Source organism: Symphalangus syndactylus, chromosome 15, assembly GCF_028878055.3.
Source record: "Symphalangus syndactylus isolate Jambi chromosome 15, NHGRI_mSymSyn1-v2.1_pri, whole genome shotgun sequence".
Classification (NCBI taxonomy): Eukaryota; Metazoa; Chordata; class Mammalia; order Primates; family Hylobatidae; genus Symphalangus; species Symphalangus syndactylus.
The window spans coordinates 11,310,324-11,332,068 of record NC_072437.2 but is presented as its reverse complement, the minus strand read 5'-3'; the positions used below and the strand labels follow the sequence as shown (position 1 = coordinate 11,332,068).

Here is a 21,745-nt window from a genome sequence, read left to right as displayed (position 1 = left end):
GCTGTGTTAATTTCTTGCTGTGCCAAATTTAGAAGTTAAATTTTATCACAGATGTGTATGTATAGGAAAAACATCATGTATACAGGGGTTGGTAGTATCCTCAGTTTCAGGGTTCCACTGGGGATCTTAGAATGTATCAACTGAAGATAAGGGGTGACTACTGTATCTCTGCATTGATGCTATTCCCAAAGAAGGTTTCATTCCAAGGTATTAAGGAGGAAGACTTCAATATGTATATATGTTTTTTTGTAGGACAAAATCCATCCTGCAACAAAGAGTAATGGAGATCTATTGTATGAATTTTTACTTTAAAATGATTTTCAGTTTAAGAACAAAATCATCACTGCTCAAAAAAATAGGCACTGAACACTTTAAGGAGCTATCAGTAAATGATACTTTCGTTATACGTTAGTGATACTTTTAAATAATTCCATCTGCTGCCAAGACTCTTTATAAAAGAAAAATTAAAAAAACACATAAACTACTTCACATACATTTTAAAGAGAGCTGAGGCGTTCAAGTCAGTCCCCTGTAAAAGCATTCTGAATTGTATATGTTCACTAAAATAGTTAATCAAATTGGAGTGAGGCTACTCTACCTCAAACCAGGTCAAATAAGTGTTGATTACAGATTAAGTTTATACTTTATGGTAGATTGTTTTTCTTTAAATTACCAGCATTGATGAAATAGTTGTTACCATTTTACTGGACAGTGAGTATCATACTAACTTGAAGGTTGCTAGATGCTGTTACTTTCATTGTTGCTATTAGTTACACTTTTATAATTTAATGTCAAATCTTTCTTCAGAGATGTAACCACAAATAATAATGTAAAAAATACCACGCTCAGCTTTATGGAACATGAACTATAGATAAGTAAGGACTGTTTCTTGTTTGGGGGAAAATGTAATTTATAAATAACATTCTACTCTGGCTTCTAGTCCAGTATTTTCCCCGATCTGATTATTTATTTTAGAATATAATTATTGAGGTTCCCTGGTGTAAGTGTCACTCTCCCTCAGGATTGAGTGACTTATAAAACATCGTACTGTCACCGCACAGACAAGTTTATAAAAAGTTACTGTATAAGTAAAAGGAAAACTTTGCCAACAATGACTTAGTTTTAGCCATACAGTACCTTTTATTTGAGACTTGAGGTAATTTGCTAATATCATTGCCTGAATCCCTACCAATTTGTATTTTTCATCTGAGCATGCAAAGAGGTTTACATTGTGTGACATACAAGTCAATTTATGATATTAATGGCATATTCATGTATGTTTTCCAAAATGTTTTGGTCCTGAAAATATGTGTTTACAAACTGAATGTAACATAATATGCAATGAAGTATTTTGTAGGGCTATACAGATTTTGTTCATTATGAAAAAATAAGTGGGGGAAATAAACTTTCTTCTCCCTCAAGAAAGAAAAGTTCCTGCCCTTGTCCTTCCCATTGACTTCCAGAAACTTCCAACACCCACCCTCATCCTGTTGCATCCATCTCCTTATGGGTACATGACCACTTAGGGCCTGTTCCTGGAAAGGGAATGACAATTCTTTCTCTTCTGCACAAGATCATTCCTTGTCTTTTAAGGGTACAAAACTATAAAGTTTTCATTCACTTTAGAGTGTATGCAGTTTTTTATATAGTACACAAAACTGTCTCACCAAACATATGCAGATAAAGTAAAATAATATACTGTCTTCATTCTTATCAAATAATCACTTTATTTTTTTGATCTTCAAAAATATGTGATCGCAACATTTTTAATTAGCTCTTTCTTTTTCTAATTTACGCAAATCACCTGTTTTCTGGGAGCAACAAATCAAGTTGTAAAACCATCTTCATGCAAGGTAGCTGGGCACATGGAAAAGGGCCTTCTAGATCGAATTGCAGGTTGGCCATTGGTTTGTAAACTCAGGTGAATAGGTGAATGTCACTGATTCTCTTTACCCGGCTATAAAATTAGGGGACCAGACTCCATGGTCTCCTGTGTTCCTTTCAGCTGCTTTTCATGTCATTGGAAATAAACCACTTTTAAAGTTGACTATTTCTAGTATCATGATGGAGCTATTAATGGTTTAATCGGGCTGCCTCTGCAAAGGAGCCAGTGCTAATAAAGGGGTGCCAAGAACACTGTCCTTAGTGCATCTTCATGAATCTTATTTGGCTGAGGGGGCTTGTGAAAAGAGCATAGGACCAGCCATGTCCCAAATCTCACTTAGCAGCTAGATATTCAAAACGGAGTCATTCTGTTTATCCAAGGTAAATCTTAGCTATTGACCAGATAAGTTCTCAAACAAGAAAATGATCTCCTCTGGAATATTCATTATTGAAGAGGATTCTGTTCACCAAAAACAGGTTGAAGGACTTTTAGAAGATCACCACCTTCCAGGAAATACAGTATTTTATGGCCTCATATGGCTACTGTGGGTTAGGGGGTGGTTTCTTTTGATGATACTGTTTTCTTTTCTTACACTTTCCTCAAGAGCTTACTTTTCTTTTCTTACACTTTCCTCAAGAGCTTACTTGTAAAGGACTGGAAGACATTGAGAGTCCATAAGGCCATGCTTTTAACTGCACCCAGAATGTGCAGAGGGCCAAATTCATCACCATCAGCAATGCATTCGGCAAGCTCAAAAGGCAGATGTTGGCTTGATTCTAAGCTCTGAGTTCCCTCTGTAGTCCTTACGAGCCACAAGGCCTAGGGTTGAGTCCTGGCTCGTTTACTTTGTGCCCGCTGGCCTTGGGCAGCTCACTGGATCTTCCATGCCTCATTTTCTTCTTCTGTCCAAGGGGGATAGCCATCACCCCAAACTCTTAGCGTTCCCATGCATATTCAGTAGGTTAACATTGCTCTTTAAATCACTCACTGATTTCTTTTTCTTTCACTTTTATTTCAAGTCTTAGATTCTCCCTTTCCCAGAAATAAGTGGGAGGAACTCAAAAGGGAGGGAGGTCTAGAGTCCCCCTGAGGAATGTCAAGAATACTTGCCTTTTGATGTTTGTGCCCTGGAGGTATCCAAGGGTATTTAAGTTGAAATTGAAATTTTCTAACAATAGAAAATATCTTCCAGTAAATATAGCCAGGCTATGTGTTCTGTTTAGGAAATTTAAACCTTAAAGTTACTGCAAATGAAATGGAAAATATATTAAGGCCTTTGCTTTGTGTTTTTTTCCCCAAATCCTGATGTTAAATAGAGGCATAATAACAGATGAATAATCATCTTTGTTACCATCATCAATTAGTCTTAGAATTATATACTTAGCAGGACATTCTTTTAAAAGTTTTGAAATGCTTTAGTTGATCTTATGTGAAGAGCAGCATCCTTTATTGCAAACAGCCTGGGCTTAGGAGACAAGACAGTTGGGCTTAAATGTGAAAAGGCCTGCAACATAATTTAAATGAGGCAATGTTAGAAGGACACTGGAATAGTGTGTGGTACACGGTAGGTGCTTTAAGTGGTAGCACCTTCCTCTTGGAGTCCAGAGGGACCTTGGGACCTTTGCGTCTTTTCTTCTTCATATTACAGATAGGAAAAATGAAGCCCAGAGGGCTGCGGGGATTGGCAGCATCAGACTCCAGAGCAGGGTCCGTCCATTTGACTCCTGTGGGAGGCACTTGCACTTAAGTTATACCACCAAAGTGATGACCACCCTGATCATGAATAATGAGATGGAAAGAAATGCATAGGTGTGAAAGAGAAAATATTTGGCTATCCTAATTCGTTGATAGTATGTTTTTGGTGCTTGCTAATTGAAGGCATGACAATACTTTCTGGAAACAGGCCCTACGTGGTCATGTACCCATAACTAGATGGGTGAGACACGGTGAGAGTGGGTGTTGGAAGTTTCTGGAAGTCAATGGGAAGAACAAAGGCAGGAATTTTTCTTTCTTGAAAGAGGGAAGTTTATTTCTGCCACTTTTTTTTATATAATGAACAAAAGCTGTATAGCCCTATGAAATACTTTGCATTTTTTTTCTTTTTTTTTTTTTTTTATTATACTTTAGGGTTTTAGGGTACATGTGCACAATGTGCAGGTTTGTTACATATGTATCCATGTGCCATGTTGATTTCCTGCACCCATTAACTCGTCATTTAGCATTAGGTGTATCTCCTAATGCTGTCCCTCCCCCCTCCCCCCACCCCACAACAGTCCCCGGAGCGTGATGTTCCCCTTCCTGTGTCCATGAGTTCTCATTATTCAATTCCCACCTATGAGTGAGAACATGCGGTGTTTGGTTTTTTGTCCTTGCAATAGTTTACTGAGAATGATGTTTTCCAGTTTCATCCATGTCCCTACAAAGGACACGAACTCATCATTTTTTATGGCTGCATAGTATTCCATGGTGTATATGTGCCACATTTTCTTAATCCAGTCTATCGTTGTTGGACATTTGGGTTGGTTCCAACTCTTTGCTATTGTGAATAGTGCCGCAATAAACATACGTGTGCATGTGTCTTTATAGCAGCATGATTTATAGTCCTTTGGGTATATACCCAGTAATGGGATGGCTGGGTCAAATGGTATTTCTAAAACACCAAAAGCAATGGCAACAAAAGCCAAAATCGACAAATGGGATCTCATTAAACTAAAGAGCTTCTGCACAGCAAAAGAAACTATCATCAGAGTGAACAGGCAACCTACACAATGGGAGAAAATTTTTGCAACCTACTCATCTGACAAAGGGCTAATATCCAGAATCTACAATGAACTCAAACAAATTTACAAGAAAAAAACAAACAACCCCATCAAAAAGTGGGCAGAGGACATGAACAGACACTTCTCAAAAGAAGACATTTATGCAGCCAAAAAACACATGAAGAAATGCTCCTCATCACTGGCCATCAGAGAAATGCAAATCAAAACCACAGTGAGATACCATCTCACACCAGTTAGAATGGCCATCATTAAAAAATCAGGAAACAACAGGTGCTGGAGAGGATGTGGAGAAATAGGAACACTTTTACACTGTTGGTGGGACTGTAAACTAGTTCAACCATTGTGGAAGTCAGTGTGGCGATTCCTCAGGGATCTAGAACTAGAAATACTTTGCATTTTATGTTACATGTAATCAGCAAACATATATATTTTTCAACACCAAAACTTTTTGAAATGCATATATGAATATGTGGACACTTGTAGAGAATTATAAGCATGTTTCTAGTCAAAAGTATTTCTGACATAAAAGAGCTTTTAAAACATAGAAGTCTTGAGAAGTCAAGAACTCGGTTAGTAGAATGTTTCTTTCTGTGTATGAACACTTACATGAATGCATCCTGAAACCTTTTTAACTTAGAAGCCCATCATACTCCCACCATTTTTACCGTTTCATTTCAGACAGAACAGAAAGTCTGCATTTCTCCATTTGAAAGAATATTAGAGTTTCATGGCAATTTGAATTTTGGGCTGTCTTGTGTTTGCTTCCATCTAAAAACTCACTCAAGATGTATACATATTTTGAAACCCTGCTGATCAGAATTCCGCTAATCCACAGCAATTTTATTCACTGCTGGAGATGAGCTAACCAGGTTGATTAATAATTACACTGTTTTTGAATTTAGATGAAACGTATTGAAGTGACTCCATGATGTGGAATTTGATTAGTTTTGAATACTGCTTCAAGCAGAGCTTGCATATTGGCTGGGATAGGTGGGGGTTAGCCAACCATTTCTCCAAGAATGGTAGCAAGATGATTAGTTCGTTCTCCCTTCTCATCTGATATTTCATGCCTAAAGGCTAGGAAAAAGTGGAAGATAATTTTATTTAAAATGTCTTTAAAAAATATCCTCTTGAGTAGTAAATTAATTCAAGATGAATATTATTATTATTAAACAGAAAATATTTTCAGCAAAGAATTTAAGGGGGAAAAAAAGAAAAAAATATTTAAAACTTAACTTGAAATTGCCACCTAATTGATTCTCATGGAGACCTGTGCACACACATTCAAGCACACATGCTCATCCACTGAGGTTTATTGCTAATTCAGGGCTCCACAGCACCCCTGTTCTAATTTTACCATCACCTTTGGGCTTTGCTGTCACCAGTGAAAGGGATATTTTGAAAGACCTGTTCTTTATGCACTCTTGGCAACTTTTCCCAAAGTTGTCTCTTTAGACAACTTTTCATACTAAGGGATATTAATTTTGAAATTTTTAAAAACTCTGATATCTGATTAGCTAAATTGACCACTTACTAAATGCATTGGAAGGCACTGTAAATAGTGGTTCCAGTTGTGAGAACAGATTTGCTGCAGACAATTAAATTGGGAGACATCACATTTTTGCTTTTAGTGGCTGGACTTTAGAATAATTCTTAGCAAATTCATTACATGAGATTTTTTTAAAGTTCAAATGTATGAGATAATTACAACCATTTATTTGCCTTTCTAAGAACTGCCATTCTTTAACACCCCTCACCCAAATAATACTGATAATGGATTCTTACTTCAAAGAGGAAAACTGTAATAATTCACATTTGCATTTAAAATTGAAATACAGGTCTGGCTTGGTGGCTAACCCCTGTAATTCCTGGGAGGCCGAGGTGGGCAGATCACTTGAGGTCAGGAGTTCAAGACCAGCCTGGCCAATGTGGCAAAAGCCCGTCTCTACTAAAAATACAAAAATTAGCCAGTGTGGTGGCACACACCTGTGGTCCCAGCTACTCAGGAGGCTGAGGCGGGAGAATCACTTGAACCAGAGAGGCAGAGGTTACAGTGAGCCAAGATCATGCCACTGCACTGTAGCCTGGGCAACAGAGTGAGACTCTGTCTCAATAAATACATAAATAAATAAAAATATAATTGAAATACATAATCTGATTATTCATAATAATGAGAATAAACCTATATTAATATTTTAAATGCTCCAGAAACAATGAAATTTGTAGCATGCCAAACATACAGTCATAATTTTGACAAATGCTAGCTTCTGAATTGTTGATCTTCATATGTAAAGCAAAATTGAGGCTGTGATTACCATATTGCATCTTTTTGGCATTGTTAATCAACTACTATCAAATAAATTTCAACACCTTGTATTTATGCATTGGGTTATATTTTATTTTATTTTGTAAAGTTTTGAAAATAGAGGACTAAATAAACATTAGATAGTAGTCCTATTACCACACATGTGTGGTGAGAATAAAAGGAGAAGGTGACTACACACTGTTCACACTGGATATGTGTTACTTTCTGGACACCTCATCCACCTCATCCTCAAATACATTCTGTATATTAAACTATATCTGTGTGAATTCAAATTGCATTTTCCTTTGCTGCAGTGGGTTTCCTCCAGTGTTTCTGGCAGTGAGGGACCATGGTCTGTCTCCCTGGGCCTTCATAGTGTGGCTATATATAATTCTGATCTAGTTGCTGGGAATGCTTGTCAGTGCCTTTAGTGGAGCACTTTTTGAACAGTGTAAGTTAATATCCATCATACCAACATTGCCGGGACTCTCAAACAGTGGGATATTAATGAGGAAGATTCCAAAACTTATTTCAAAGACTTCGTTACAGACAAGAGCAAATCTTCTTTCAGATTACATTTATGCACCAAGTTCTTTGTTGCATATGGGACAAGGAAGGATGTCCCCTTAAACCATGTCTTTTCAGCATCATATTGAAAGTCGTAGCTAATGCAAAAAGACAATAAAATAAAATGTAAATAGATGGGAAAGGGAGAAATTAACAGTCCGTGTACTCTTGTAATTAATTAATACGTGTTAATTTATGAAAATGAATACTGCCATTTAACGGAATCACTTTTCTTTTCCCAACCAGCCAGAATTTATACATATTTGCTAGAGAAATCCAGACTTGTTTCACAACCTCTTGGCCAGAGCAATTTTCTCATTTTCTACTTGTTGATGGATGGGTTATCTGCTGAAGAAAAATATGGACTTCATCTTAATAATTTATGTGCACACCGGTGAGTAAGTATTTTGTATCTAAAAGCTGTGCCTTCAAATTGTGATTGCAATTTGGTAGTCTTAAATTATCTTCTTACTTTTCAGAGACAAAATGGTGAGTAAAAGATAACTGTTGGATACTGTTAGGTTGAAACCATCCACATAACAAGGTTCCAACTGTTTACTGAATGGGTGAAGTTGTATGTGTGAGAACAAACTTATATTTTACTAGTTTTCAGATCAGAAAAAAACTTGTGCATATATAAACTCCTGTACTCCTTTTAAGTATTTTGGCTATAACATTAGTTATGCATTCCTAATCCATGGTCCTGTTTTGAGATAATGGGCAATATTATTTGAGTAAGTATGATTATTCATTGGTGTTGGATGAAGGTACATCATGGATTAAGATGCACAGCACACATAACCTGAGGGGCTGATTTCCTTTAATGGAGGCAGAAAGCACTTGTGTTAAAATTAGGATGCCTTGGTCATAGGAGAATGATGGGAATGACAGGCCGTACAGACAGTGAGTGAAGAATGTTTTCTCAATGTTTGCACTTCTGCTAACTGCCTGGTTTAGTGTGTCTCCATCACAGGGATTGGTCCAGATTTGCATTAGGGTGAGAACAAGAAACAGTATGGGAAATGAATCCTGTTCAGATGAGAAGTGGGTGGGAGAAGAGTGCAAGAGAGAATTGGATTCTTATCCAAACTCAATTCAGTGGCAGGGGGTGTGGGAACTAGACTCTGAGGACATGTGGATTGACTTCAGATACCTGCTGATACCTGATTTGTGGCTTATTGGGTGTTTATTATTAGATCTAGAGGAATGGTATGAGTTTGCACAATTTTAGGAGAACTTTTGTGAGAAAAATAAAGGATGCTCTAGGAGAAAACATACACACACACACACACACACACAGAAGGGTTGTTTCACTCACCTGCATGTAGTCAAGACAGTGGTTAAGGCCAAGTGCTTATTGAGAGAACAAATTGGTGGGTGGGGGGGAACTTCCCCAACAAGCCCTCCTCTTGAGTACGCAAGGAGGCTGATTGAAGCCTGCAAAAAAAAATATCTCCAGTTCTCTCTGCTTTGCTGTGCTATTTCTCCATCTGAAGCCATTATATTCTGGTTGGGGAGACATTAATAAACAGGTTGGTAATAGTTGAGGTGATCTGATGAAAAATAAATCAGGGTTGGGGAACAGAGGAGCAGGTTGGTGTCCTGCTTTTGGATTGGTTAATCGAGAGCCTCCTACCAGGTGGTACCTGTGGTAGAGACACCAGAGAAGGCCATTCACAGATCTGATGTGGTGTCCAAGGGAGATGGAAGTGTACAAGGGGCCTGAGGAAACATACTCAATGTTTGAGGGACAACATGAAAGCCAGAAGCTGAGATTAGAGTTGTATGGGAAAGAGGGAGGATAATAGAGACAACGTGAAAAGAACAGCCATGCTCAGAAATTTAGATTTCCTTCAGAGTTGTCTGGAAGTGATTGGGGGTTTTAAGTATGCAAGAGAATTGGTTTTCACTTTAAAGGTGACTTGCATCTGTGGAGATGTCTCTACGGTTTTCCCAGCTGGAAGCAGAGAGCTAAATTCCTGGTATGGTAGTGGGGAGGTGGTGATGGCACTCATGGTAATGGTGGTGCAGGCGATGAGGAATGGGAAAACATGGGTTATGCTCTGAAGATAGGAAGGTCGGGATTGAAGGATGCACTGAACAAGGGATATGAGGTAAAGAGATCAAGAATGATTCCTGAGAGTGTGGCCTGAGCAACACATGGTGTCATTGTGCCATTTACATCGTGACAAGGCTAGGAGGGAACCAGGGTGCTGGGGAGGAGAAGAGTGGTCAGAGAACCAGTCCTGCTGGTTTTAAGACAGCAAGGTGGAGAGGCAGGAGTGTCAGGAGCGTACTGGAGAGAGGGTACAGGAGGGTCCAGCGTGATGGAGCCAGTGTGAGGCTGAACTCCTAGAACTGCTTGGAGAAATTACAGGACAACCTCTGTCCCGCCACTGCTGTGAGGGGTGAGTGACGGTGCAGGTGGGCTCAGGGGAAGAGAATGAATTGGCCTAATTTACAATCGCATTACTAATTGCTATCATTAAATTTCAGTGAAGACATCCAGGGCTATGGATATGGTTTGTCATGTTGTGTAGGTAGAAAGTAGTCAAGAAGTGTAAAAGGCCTTATCAAAATTGTGTTTTATTTACAAAGAAAGACTATTTTAGGGTTTTCTGTTCGCAAAATACAATAGAAGTTGAAGAAAATGCTAATATTAAAGTATGGTAACCCAGGCAAAAGTGATAGAAATATAAAAATTCCAAGCTTCTAGGACATTAGAAATACTTTAAATCAAATCCCTTCCTATTATAAAGGAGGAAATCAAAGCCAGAGACACGAAGACGCTTGTACTCAAGTGAATACCTTTTATGCAACAGCAGTATTGACAAAAGCCACCACCTGAGATTAACTTTGTGATTTTCTACCTTGAACATCGCTAACTGAACATGTTGACCCTGGGGGGAAGCACCTAACTGGATTCTAGGATTGCATGTTGAGAGATGGCCTGTGAGGAAGAGAAGAGTTTTGGGTTTCTCTGCTCCCAATCCCTTCTAAGGAGCAAAAGCTCAAAGCCTCAAGCAGATACGTAGCTTAGAGTGCATCTGTGTCTATGTGTGTGTCTGTGTGTGTGCATGTGTGTGCACGTGGGTATGTGCTTGGCATTGCAGACGTATGGCCACTGATGAAGAAAAAGGAATAATCTAATCTATAATTTAAATAAACAATTTAACTTCTTATCTGTGGTTTGGATGAGTCTGTTGAATTGTGTGAGTGTGTGGGAGAAAACAAAGATTTCTGTATTGAGCTTCAATTCTGACATTCATTTCTCTTTGCAAAAACGAGTTTGGAGTCACTTAGGCTATTTAGAAAGTCAAACAGTCAGGGGTGACTTTATGAGGAGTTCCAACAGGAAAGAACTTAGGAAGATCATGAATAATTCAATTCTCTTGAACAAAGCAGTTATTTTATTAAAATGTATCATAAATATCTAATGGGTGCAAAACAACATTTTCCATGAAAATATTCACCACCCACCACCTTCCAGCTTCATGAATACATCAGTTGGAGCATTTGTACAATGACAATTTCACAGGAAAACTTTAACGGTAAAGCAAGCTGTTTTTCAAGTTATAACATAGTATGTATACAGTATTTTTTGTGGTTTATGTTATGCAGGTCTTCTCACATTTATAATGTTGGTGGATCTTCTCACTTTTGCAATGTCGGTTGGGTTTGAGAAGTTCATATTCGTTTAATGTTTGAATTTAGGTTGGTATCTAATCTTTGTTTGGTAATTATGAGTATTAAGTTCCATAGTTTTGGAAACTGTTTGGCTTGCTCACACTTAGAAATGTAAATCTGAATTCGCGAGCTTTCTAACCTTTCACAAACTGATGGTCCTTCTGAATCCCTTCCTTAAAATTGGTACTCGTAGGTAAAGATATTGCTATTTGTAAAATGCTTAATGCCATATGTTAAAGCAAACTAAATATGGCTGGAGGAGGACTCTGTGCTTCTATATTTGAGTGCTTGTGGACGAACTGTAACCTAGCTTAATAGGCAGACGAGATTGAAAACCCAACTTAGGCGTATGTGCCTGTAGCAATAGCTGAGTCTTGGCCAATCCCAGCGGCCATACTTCAACCACTGATAGACTGCTGAGTGTTCAGTTGTTCAAATAAAGCAAACACCAACCTGTAACCAATCCGGCTGTTTCTATACCTTACTGCTGATTTCTTTACGGCACTTCCCTTTTTTTTTTGTCTATAAATTTGTTCTGACCACGAGGCATCCCTGGAGTCTCTCTGAATCTGCTGTGATTCTGGGGGCTCCCTGATTCTACATATATGTAGTATATCTACTATTATTAAGTAGATAATTATATCTACTATTGTTAATAATTAGTGTTTCTACTATTGATAATATATGTATTATATATACTATATTATATGTAGTATATCTACTATTATTAAGAATGGCATTATTATTGTCACATCTACTTGTCTGATTTTTTTCAAAATAATATTGCTATTCCTATGATGTAGAATAAACCAGCCTACATGTGACCACATGAACACAGCATCTCTTTGCTCCCTCACTTACTCCACAGTGCAGCTTTTAGTGGAATTTGGATGAAGTACACTAAGTCCTAAAGCAAACACTACAAAAATTGCAAGCCTTCTTCCTTCAAATTCATTCTCTCTCTTCTTTGTTCATAACAACTCACTAGATACATGAATCAAAATCAAATATACATGCATCAGTAACTGTGAGCTAAAGGCATATTCAATACTTATCATATCTTATGTGATTAGACCTCCAGAGAGAAGAAAACATTGCTGTAATTCCCTTTTTTTTCTTTTTTTTGAGACGGAGTCTTGCTCTGTCACCCAGGCTGGAGTGCAGTGGTGCTATCTCAGCTCACTGCAAACTCTGCCTCCCTGGCCCAAGCGATTCTCCTGTCTTAGCCTCCCGAATAGCTGGGATTACAGGTACACACAACCCCATCTGGCTAATTTTTGTATTTTTAGTAGGGACGGGGTTTCACCATGTTGGCCAGGCTGGTCTCGAACTCCTGACCTCAAGTGATCCACCTGCCTCAGCCTCCCAAAGTTCCAGGATCACAAGCATGAACCACTGTGCCCGGCCTGTAATTCTCTTTCATCATTAAAGCTACAAAAGTGCTCTTTAGCTTTGACACTGTTTTTAGAACTATAAATGTTGAAAGTATCACATGAAAATTTATGGAGGTTTATTTCAGCATAAAATGAATGTAAAACTACTTTCCTGTTTGTAACATAGGAATGATATCTAGAAACAGCAGAAAGGACGTGTGCCTAACTTTAGAATATAAGTGATACAGATATAGACATCACCTCCTAAGGCTTAGCTGCATGAAAACAGTATTTATAACACTTTGCATAAGCATCTTCCTCCACAGATTATTAAAACAACAAGAAAAAAAAGTCTGTAGGTTTCTAGATTTTGAGCTGTGGCAGTCTTCTGGAATTCCACAAGATGGCGAGCTCTCCATAAAGTCAGACGAGAAAAACAAAACAAAACAAAAATCCAAACCAAGAAATTAAAATAAAAACAGAAAAATGAAGAAACACAAACACAAATGCTTGTTACCAAAAGTTTCTTTTTCACTTCTGGTTCTTCCTATGTTGACTGCTTCCCCCTAACCCCCTCACCACCAGCTGTTTGTTTTATAAGGGATAATTCAATTTTTCTTACCCTATGTATATTATACAAACGTTACATTTGGGGAACGAGTGTAATTTCTGCTTTTGGGAATTGAGATTTCATGAAAGCCAGAAATAGTCATTCATTGTTTATCTTCAGCATACTTTAAATAGCTTAGATGGGTTCAGTCCCAGAAAAGCTAGATTCCTAAATCCAAAAAGTTATTCCGAATCTCTTTTTGTATTGATTAATGGTGGAAATGATTGTGGTGCTGCAGGATAACATTTGTGAGTAAAGGTCAAATTTTGAATGCTAAGTTGAAAGCAAGCAGTGTTTGACTCAGAGCATGTGACCTGTTTCTAACCCGTGTGGCCATGAAAGGAAAAGCTGAGTCACCGCGAGCTTGAACTTGTGATCCTTCTGGGAGCCGTACCTGTCACGGGGAAGCCACGACAAGCAGCTCCCATGAAGGTTTGATTTCTGCTAAGGGCTTATTATGAACAGTGAGCCTAATCTGAGAGTGTCACGTAATGTTTAAAAAGAGGTAAGGGAAAACTTAAATACTATTTGGAGGTGAGTCTTCATAATTATGTGATATAATAAGCTATTTACTTAGTAAGTAGCTTGAAGGTCCTCCCAAGACAAAAGTTGAAGACAGGAGGTGCTTTCATCAGATTCTCACAGACTCCATTATTAATCACCTAAGTGACAGTCACAGTCATGATCAGCGCAGTTCATGGGGCACTTCCCATGTGCCAGGCACTCTCTGAAGTGTTTGTCTCTGTTTACTCACTGAATCCTCATCCACAGCTAAGCAGAGGGTGCAAGGCTGTGTCTGTATTGTATAGTGAGGTGTCACCCAGGAGCCAAGATCTGAATCCAGGCCCTGCTGACTTTATGCCTAAATTGTCTCCACAACAGTGCTGCCTACAAAATGGCAATACTGTCTTTATCTCCTTGTGTCACTGAGATTTTAAGGGAAATGAAAGAGAAAGCACAAAGTCAAAGTCTGCATGTCTGTCTGTATTTTGAATTGCTTAAGCAAAACTAACTTATGACGTTCTAGGGATTGCCACCTCTAATGACTACAAAAACAAACTACGCTAGGTCTTTATTTTAATCTAGAAAATCATAAGAATTTTAGAACTAACAGAGCTTTTGTTACCCTAGGTGGACAGTGTAGCCATTATATGAGTGGTCAGACTACCTATGTAAGTTAGCAAGGAAATTTCACTTTGAAAGGAGAACGAGAGGAATTGGGTCAGTGGCTTCCGTCCTGCCTTCTGTTCTTGATGTTATATATAATAAATCGGAAGCCAGATATGTCACTTGTTCAAGGATATTTGGCTGGAATATTTGGTAAATGACAGAGGTGGATTTCAAACTAAGGTACGTTTGGTTTCAAATTTCTGTTCATCGGAACTTCTTGATTGGTAGTGTTAGATTCCCAACTCTAACACATTTAAAGAAAAAAGAAAAAGGGGGAGTGTTGAGATGATGGCATAGCTGAAGAGAGCAGAGGTTGTGTTTGCCACAGGGACGTGAGACGCAGGAACTCGGGAAATGTGGCTTCTCTCTGTCTGTCACACTCATGCACATGGCACATGCACGCATGCACACACACACATCAGTTTTACTTTGTATGTGTTTTCTAACACAGCAGAGAAAGTGACCACATGCTGCCCTAGGTTCCCCTAACTTAAGAGCAACTTGTCTCTCTGCCAAAAGGCCATCTTGGTGGCTCAGCCCAGGTCTTAGGCCCATCCCAGGCCCCTAAGTTAAGGACAGAAGAAAGAAGTACATTTGGCTCCTGCTTAGGGATGGGAGCTATTTAATAGAAGGAAGGGGAAGGGAGAGCTGAGCACTAATCAACAAGGAGCAACATGAGGCCCTGTGCTTTCCCCTGCATGGCACTCCAACTACCTGAAAGACTCCCAGCCCGGCAGGCGAAGGTCAGAATGCAATTGTCGGTAAGTCTGGCACCAGTTATTCAGCACTCTCTACTAGTGACTCTGGCCAAACTTATCACCTCGATTTCCAGCTGCTCATACAGGACCATCAATAGTGTAGATCTATTGCATGAAGCCTATGGATGAATATTGCAATGTATTTCCACATGACTTTGATTTGTATAGATGTTTTCAAAAAATATTGTATGAGGTTAAGACAGCAGTATGATCTGCCTAATCCACAATGTCATTAAATAGCTAGCATAAGAGAATTTTGGCCAGAGGCCCTTTATTTGTGGTCTGAATATATCTCAAAAATTCAGACTTCTACAATTACTTTTAAATGGTTAAATTTATTATGTGATGACACATTGTTTTGGCTGCTGCTGTTGGTTTTGTTGTCACCCTTGTGATACTTCTGAAGCTAATAACAGCTGTCATTGAGCACTTCTCATAGATTTTCTCTTTGTCTACTCATGATACTTGTGGAAGATTATAATTGATTTCCCCATGTTGCAGACGAAGTGACTGAGAACTATGGTTGCTTTGTTAACTAACCAGCATGGGCAGAATTGATGTTTGAACTTCAATCTGTTCGATTCTCAATTATTTGTATGAATGGTTTTCAAATGATTCCATATAGTAAAGGGATTTGCATCACAGATAAATTTAACTGCCTCTACTTCAGCAAGAGAACTGTTTGCTAAAATCAGCATCTTAACCCTTCCCCTTTCTTTTTCATATTTTTGACTATAGTAGCATCATTATGATTTTTATTATGAAAATAGACCATCATTAAGCCAAATATAAATATACCAAATACACCGTCATTAAGATGGTGTATTCACATAATAAACACGTAAATAAACATGCACACACAACTGCACATGCATATAAAATTCAGGAAGAAACTACCTTCACTAAAATTTTGAGTGTCAGGCACAATACTCGGTAATTAATTCTCACTTAATTCTTCTAATAACTCTATGAGACTGTTACTAATATTGTCCCTGTTTGATGAATGAGGACACTGAGTCCTAGAGGTTAAGTAGCAGCCTGCTCAAAGCCAGGCAAGGCAGGAGGCTGGAGATGGTGCCCAGTGGCCCATCTCCCAGCAGAGAGGGAGGGCCTATCTCCAGCAGTCCTGGCCACTGACTGCTGATGCTGTTTGTCTTTGAGGAGGTGACGGCCAGCTGTATTGTTTACAAACTTACCCTTGGCCAGGTGTTGTGGCTCACGCCTGTAATTGCAGCACTTTGGGAGGCCGAGGTGGGCAGATCACCAGAGGTCCAGAGTTCGAGACCAACCTGGCCAACATGGTGAAACCCCATCTCTACTAAAAATACAAAAATTAGCCAGACGTGGAGGCAGGTGCCTGTAGTCCCAGCTACTTGGGAGGCTGAGGCAAGAGAATCGCAGGAACCTGGGAGGTGGCGGTTGCAGTGAGCCGAGATCACACCACTGCACTCCAGCTTGGGCGACAAGAGCAAGACTCCGTCTCAGGAAAAAAAAAAAAAAAAAGAAAACTTACACTCAAACTTATACTCTCTGTTTTGACATAAAAACCTAAGGCCAATGTCCAGGTAGTCACGATTTGGAGAAAACAGCTGGAAATAGACTTTTTCTCCAGATACTCAGGCTCTTTTCAAAGTTTTGTTTCTGGCCCTTGCACTTCCTATTTGATCCAGGCTGTTTTCCCAGTCATGTGTATAAAAAGAGGTGCCACGAGCATTGTGGCTATCGTGTCTTTTTCTCTCGAGGCAGGGCAAGTGCTGGCATATTGCCATGCAGTCCCATGGCCTGGGCTGGGCCCTTCCTGCCCCACCTTCCCTCACTGCACAGCATCTTACCTTGGTGCCTCTTCAATCTCACCCTTTAATCTCGGGTCAGATTAACATATTTTAAATTTCAATTTAACTAGAAAACCTCCTAACTCAAAAATCTTTAATAAATATTGCTTTTCTGTCACATCCAATAAAGTCTCCTTGATGATGCAAGGTGACAGAGATGGCTGGGCCTTGGGGAATTTGACATGAGCGGTTGTAGTTAACTGGTTCTTTGACATCTTCTCCATTCCTTGTCTCAGCACTTCCTTTAGGGGTGGAGTTGGTTATCAGTGAGGTGACACAGTTCTTTCCTGAGTAAAGATGTTTGCTTGATGCTAGATGTGCAAGCAGTGTATTTACCTTCAGGGTATAAAAGAGAAAGTCCTTCTTGTGTTGGGAGAGGGTCAAACACTCCAGCCTCACTTCTGCAGTCAGTCAATTAAATGTCATAAACATTCTCAGGGTTGTTATGAGTAAATAAAATTATGAATTTAAAGCATGTTGGTCTACGTCCTTGATTGCTTACTTATAATTTCAAATTCCCAAAAGTTCTGAAAACCAAGCATTCACGTATGACTCATGTGCTCCTAAAAAACATGGCCCAACCTGAACTTATTTAGCAACAAAATCTAAATTTGATTGATGTAAGTGTATTTATAATCCTTAAATATTTCTCTGACTGTGAATATTCATATGGGGTTCTCCCCAAGTTAAAATATTTGACTGGAGACACTGCTTCAAACATATGAACACTACATTCACTTTTTTAAAATCTGGATTTCAAAACATATTTGTCTTCAGAAGTTTAGGGGAAGGAGCTGTAAGCTGTGTAATCCAGCTTGTTGAGGACTGAAAACATGGCAGTCATTATGTTTCTCACCAAGTTAAGGACTTACCTTACCTTGAAGGACCACGAGGCACATGTTTGCTAAAAATGATCAATAAACCTGCTTCTGTGTCTGGACAAGGAGGCTCTGAATTCGCTTCCAAAATAGACCTCTGCCTCTTGTTCCACCCCTTTTTTTCTCTTTCTTTCTCTTTCCTTCCTTCTTTCCTTCCTTCCTTCCCTCCCTTCTTTCTCTTTCTTTCTTTTTTTTTTCTTTCTTTCTCTCTCTCTTTCCTTCTCTCTCTCTCCTTCCTTCCTTCCTCCCTCCCTTCTCTCTCTCTTTCTTTCTTTCCCTGTCATCTCTGTCTCTCTCTCTCTCTCTCTTTTTTTTTTAAGACAGAGTTTCACTATTGTCACCCAGGCTGGAATACAATGGTGTGATCTCAGCTCACTGCAATCTCCACCTCCCAGGTTCAAGTGATTCTCCAGCCTCAGCCTCCCAAGTAGCTGGGATTACAGGTGCCCGCCACCAAGCCCGGCTAATTTTTGTATTTTTAGTAGAGACGGGGTTTCACCATGTTGGCCAGGCTGGTCTCGAACTCCTGACCTCAGGTGATCTGCCCACCTTGGCCTCCCAAAGTGCTGAGATTACAGGCGTGAGCCACTATGCCCGGCCATCTGTCTCTGTCTCTTTAATATTGTTTATTCCTTATGAATAAAATAAATTTATTTTTTGCATCTTAAATAATGAACCATATGGAGATGTGAAAGAGGCTCGGATTTGAGAGGACACTTGCTTGACTTTGCCAGTGTTTGTGATGTCACTGGTCACTGGAGGTGTGGCCCTCATAGACCAATGAAGTTTGCAGAGCGTGACTCAAACGTCTGCTTGGAGACCCCACTGCCATTTGAGAGGGACACCTGCACAGTTCCACGTGTGTGTGTGAACCTGTCTCCTTCTTTCCCAAACCCGCCCACGTGGCTGTAGCAAACAGCATCACCCTGGACCAAGCCCGTCTGCCTCGCCAGTGTAGTCACTGTTCAGCTGATGTAGTCGGTGTTTCTTGTTCTCTCAACCTCTCCTGCCAGTCTCTTCCCACCTGGGAGGACATCCTGCCGCTTGCACTGGGCAACCCCAAGCCGCCCTGTCCACCGGGCCTTCCTCTGGGTCTGGAGTGACCACCTCTTTCTGATAGACCTGCTGGGTGAGTTGGCCTGAGCTCCTAGGAACCTGGGTAGATCATGGTCCATGTCCCAGTCCAAATCTACTCTAGCCTGGCCTTGTCCCCTTGCTGACACAGTGAAGGACCATTGGTGACCATTCTTACACATGATACATAAAACGCTCTCTTATCAGTGCGTTCCATATGCACTCCCCATCTTTGAAGTTTCCTTTGTAGCGTGCAGGACATATAGGATACATGTGGCACAGTTGAAGATAAAATGCTTTTCTTTGTCCTATTGATATAGGACATTGCAAAAATCAATTGATATACATCAATAGCTGTTAGCAAAATCATAGCTTTTAGGTGTGTAGGCCTATAAAATCAAATCTTCCATGACTGCTGCCATTTAGAGAGATTATATCCTCAATATAGGGTGACTGACTGTCTTTTGCAATTTATGAGTATTCATCGATAACTATGCTTGAACTGTTCAAAGCAGCAGGCTTATTAGTTGAAGGCACAGAGTTCACTTAATTCATGATCTACATCTCCCTGGCTGGGGCATTTGGGAAAATCATGCTTCCCTTTGCTCATCTGTAGGCCAGGAGTAGCCTCAGAGTATGGTTGTGAGTGACGGAGTGAGTGCAGTGGAAGCATTGGCTAGTATCGTCACTATTAGTGTAGAAGGCTCCTTCCCGTTGGAGTCATGTGAGAATAAGTGAAATAATAATTGTTATGCAAAAGTTATGATTTGGAGTTAGAGGTTTAAAATACATAGAATAAGTGGGGTCTGGTCTTGCTCCTAGTGTACGTCTCTGCCTCTGTGCAGCTCTGCCCAGAGCTGTGTCCACCCTCTCTTGTTGGACATCAACTGGGGTCTGGACTTGGATTCATCAAGGTGTGAAGAATTATGAATTTAAATGATTTAAAACCTAATGATGAAAATCAACCCAGCATTTTGAAGTGAGGGTGGCTGAGAATGGACAAGGAGAGGAAAGAGGAGGAAAGAGGACTGCAGAGCCCTCGGAGGCCTGTTGGGTGGGGCAGCCAGAGCCTGGTTACGTGCCAGCCCAAGGCCCAGCTTCTGTGTGTCCCTCATGGCACAGGAACAGAGAGGACCATGATGCTGAAAGACATCTTTAAAAAGGCAGCAATTGAACACTTCTGTAAAACTTCCTCTTTCACATCTTCCCTGGTACAAAAACATTCCATTCTTGTGGCTTAAAATACTTTGATTTTCTGTACCAGCTAGAGGAGGAAAAAAGAGAGACTTTCTTTACGTCTAAAATCAAGTGCTTATGTAATCAGAGATGGCGAAGTCAATAAGATTTGGAATGTGCGACTTGCTGTCATCTGTCAAACTCTTCAGGTGGAGCCTATCAGGTTCAAACCAGACATATGTCGTAGGAGTTACGGGTGGTTTTGGAGTTGATGACATATTGTGGATATTTAGGTAGAATCCTATGATAAAAACAAAATGTGTGTTTATGTGTGTGCACAGGAATCTAAAATGACCTTCTATGCCATAATAGGAATTAGCACTTTGAATCTAATACTTCAAATCATGTAATTAAAATGACAATAACCAACATTTGTTCAGCACTGAGTTTAGGAAGGAGACTATACCAAAACCTTGACATATGTCATCTCCCCCTATCCACAGACCAGTCTAGAAGCAGGTTCCTCCCCTTGCTACTCATGAAGAAGCAAACACAAAGAGAGGTTCTGTGAACCTCCCGGTCACATGCTAGGAGCGTGGGAGCCACGGTTTTGTCTGGGCTTCTCTTAAGCCCTTCACAATTTGCCTTTCAAACCCTGATTTGTAAAAACAGGTGAAAGATTTTGTGACGGTATTTGCAATGACCCACAAAAGGACAGGAGCACCTAGAGTAAGGGCCACTCACAGGGAAGGAGAGGCCTGAGCCCTTGAAGACATGGGGGCTGCATGTATCCATCTTGCATCCCAGTCCAAGTTGTCACTCTCACAAGACGCAGGATGACCTCAGAACATGGTTGAAAACAGATAGGAATGGGAAATTCAGACACAGGAGAGAAGGGAGCAGTTACAGAAACTTGTAATAAGGTGAAGGCAGTACAGCTCAGTCATTGCTTTTGCTAGCAGTTACTGACACTAGGAGAGTTATTTCAGAGGAAGGGGACAGGTGAAGCCAGCACTGTTTGGAGCAGTGGAGGGATCTGTCCAGGCAGACTGGTAATGGCAGTGGGGTTTCTCACACAGCAGGCGCTACCTGGACAGCGAGGAAGGAGAAACGAGAGGGAACCCCCAGCTCAGCTGGTGTGGCCAACCTGCTGGCCAGCGCCTCACCACCCACCTAGGTCTGGGGCACTCGCCTTCCTGCTTTCACTGCCCCAGTGCGGCCGGGGTGCTTTGGGTCAGGAGCCCCCAGCCTGCAGACCTCTCTTCCCCCTCTGCTTCTTAGTGTCTCCTTTTCCTTGCAGATTCAGGATTCTCATAATTCAGACTGAGCACTTTTGGCTTTTCTGTCTTTGGCTTGTTTGTGTGATTCTGCCACACCGTGACTTCACAGTAAACCTTATCAACAAGCATGCATAGATTTTGCATTTTACGTGAATTATTCTTAGACCAGCATTTTTTCCCAGCCAGCATTTGCATACTGTGATTTTGGAACTGACATATTGGCATTGTTATATAGGCCGTTACGTTTCATGTTGTTAATTTCTTCCGTTTTGACATTGGTATCTTTTTACTATTGAACTCTTTGGGCCATGAAGCTTCCTCATAAAATCTTAGAGACAGAAAAGAGTTTCTGCCATCTTCCACCATCAGT

General features: G+C 40.1%; 1 protein-coding gene across 3 annotated transcripts in view; it reads left to right on the top strand.

Moving 5' to 3' along the window:
- Positions 1–21,745, top strand: part of MYO16 (myosin XVI) — a 706,512-nt gene that overhangs the window by 402,751 nt on the left and 282,016 nt on the right. For all 3 annotated transcript variants that reach the window (XM_055244378.2, XM_063618637.1, XM_063618636.1), the window contains exon 16: positions 7,784–7,931. In XM_055244378.2, coding sequence (XP_055100353.2) covers positions 7,784–7,931 — 148 coding nt within the window. The remainder of the gene's footprint in view (positions 1–7,783; positions 7,932–21,745) is intronic.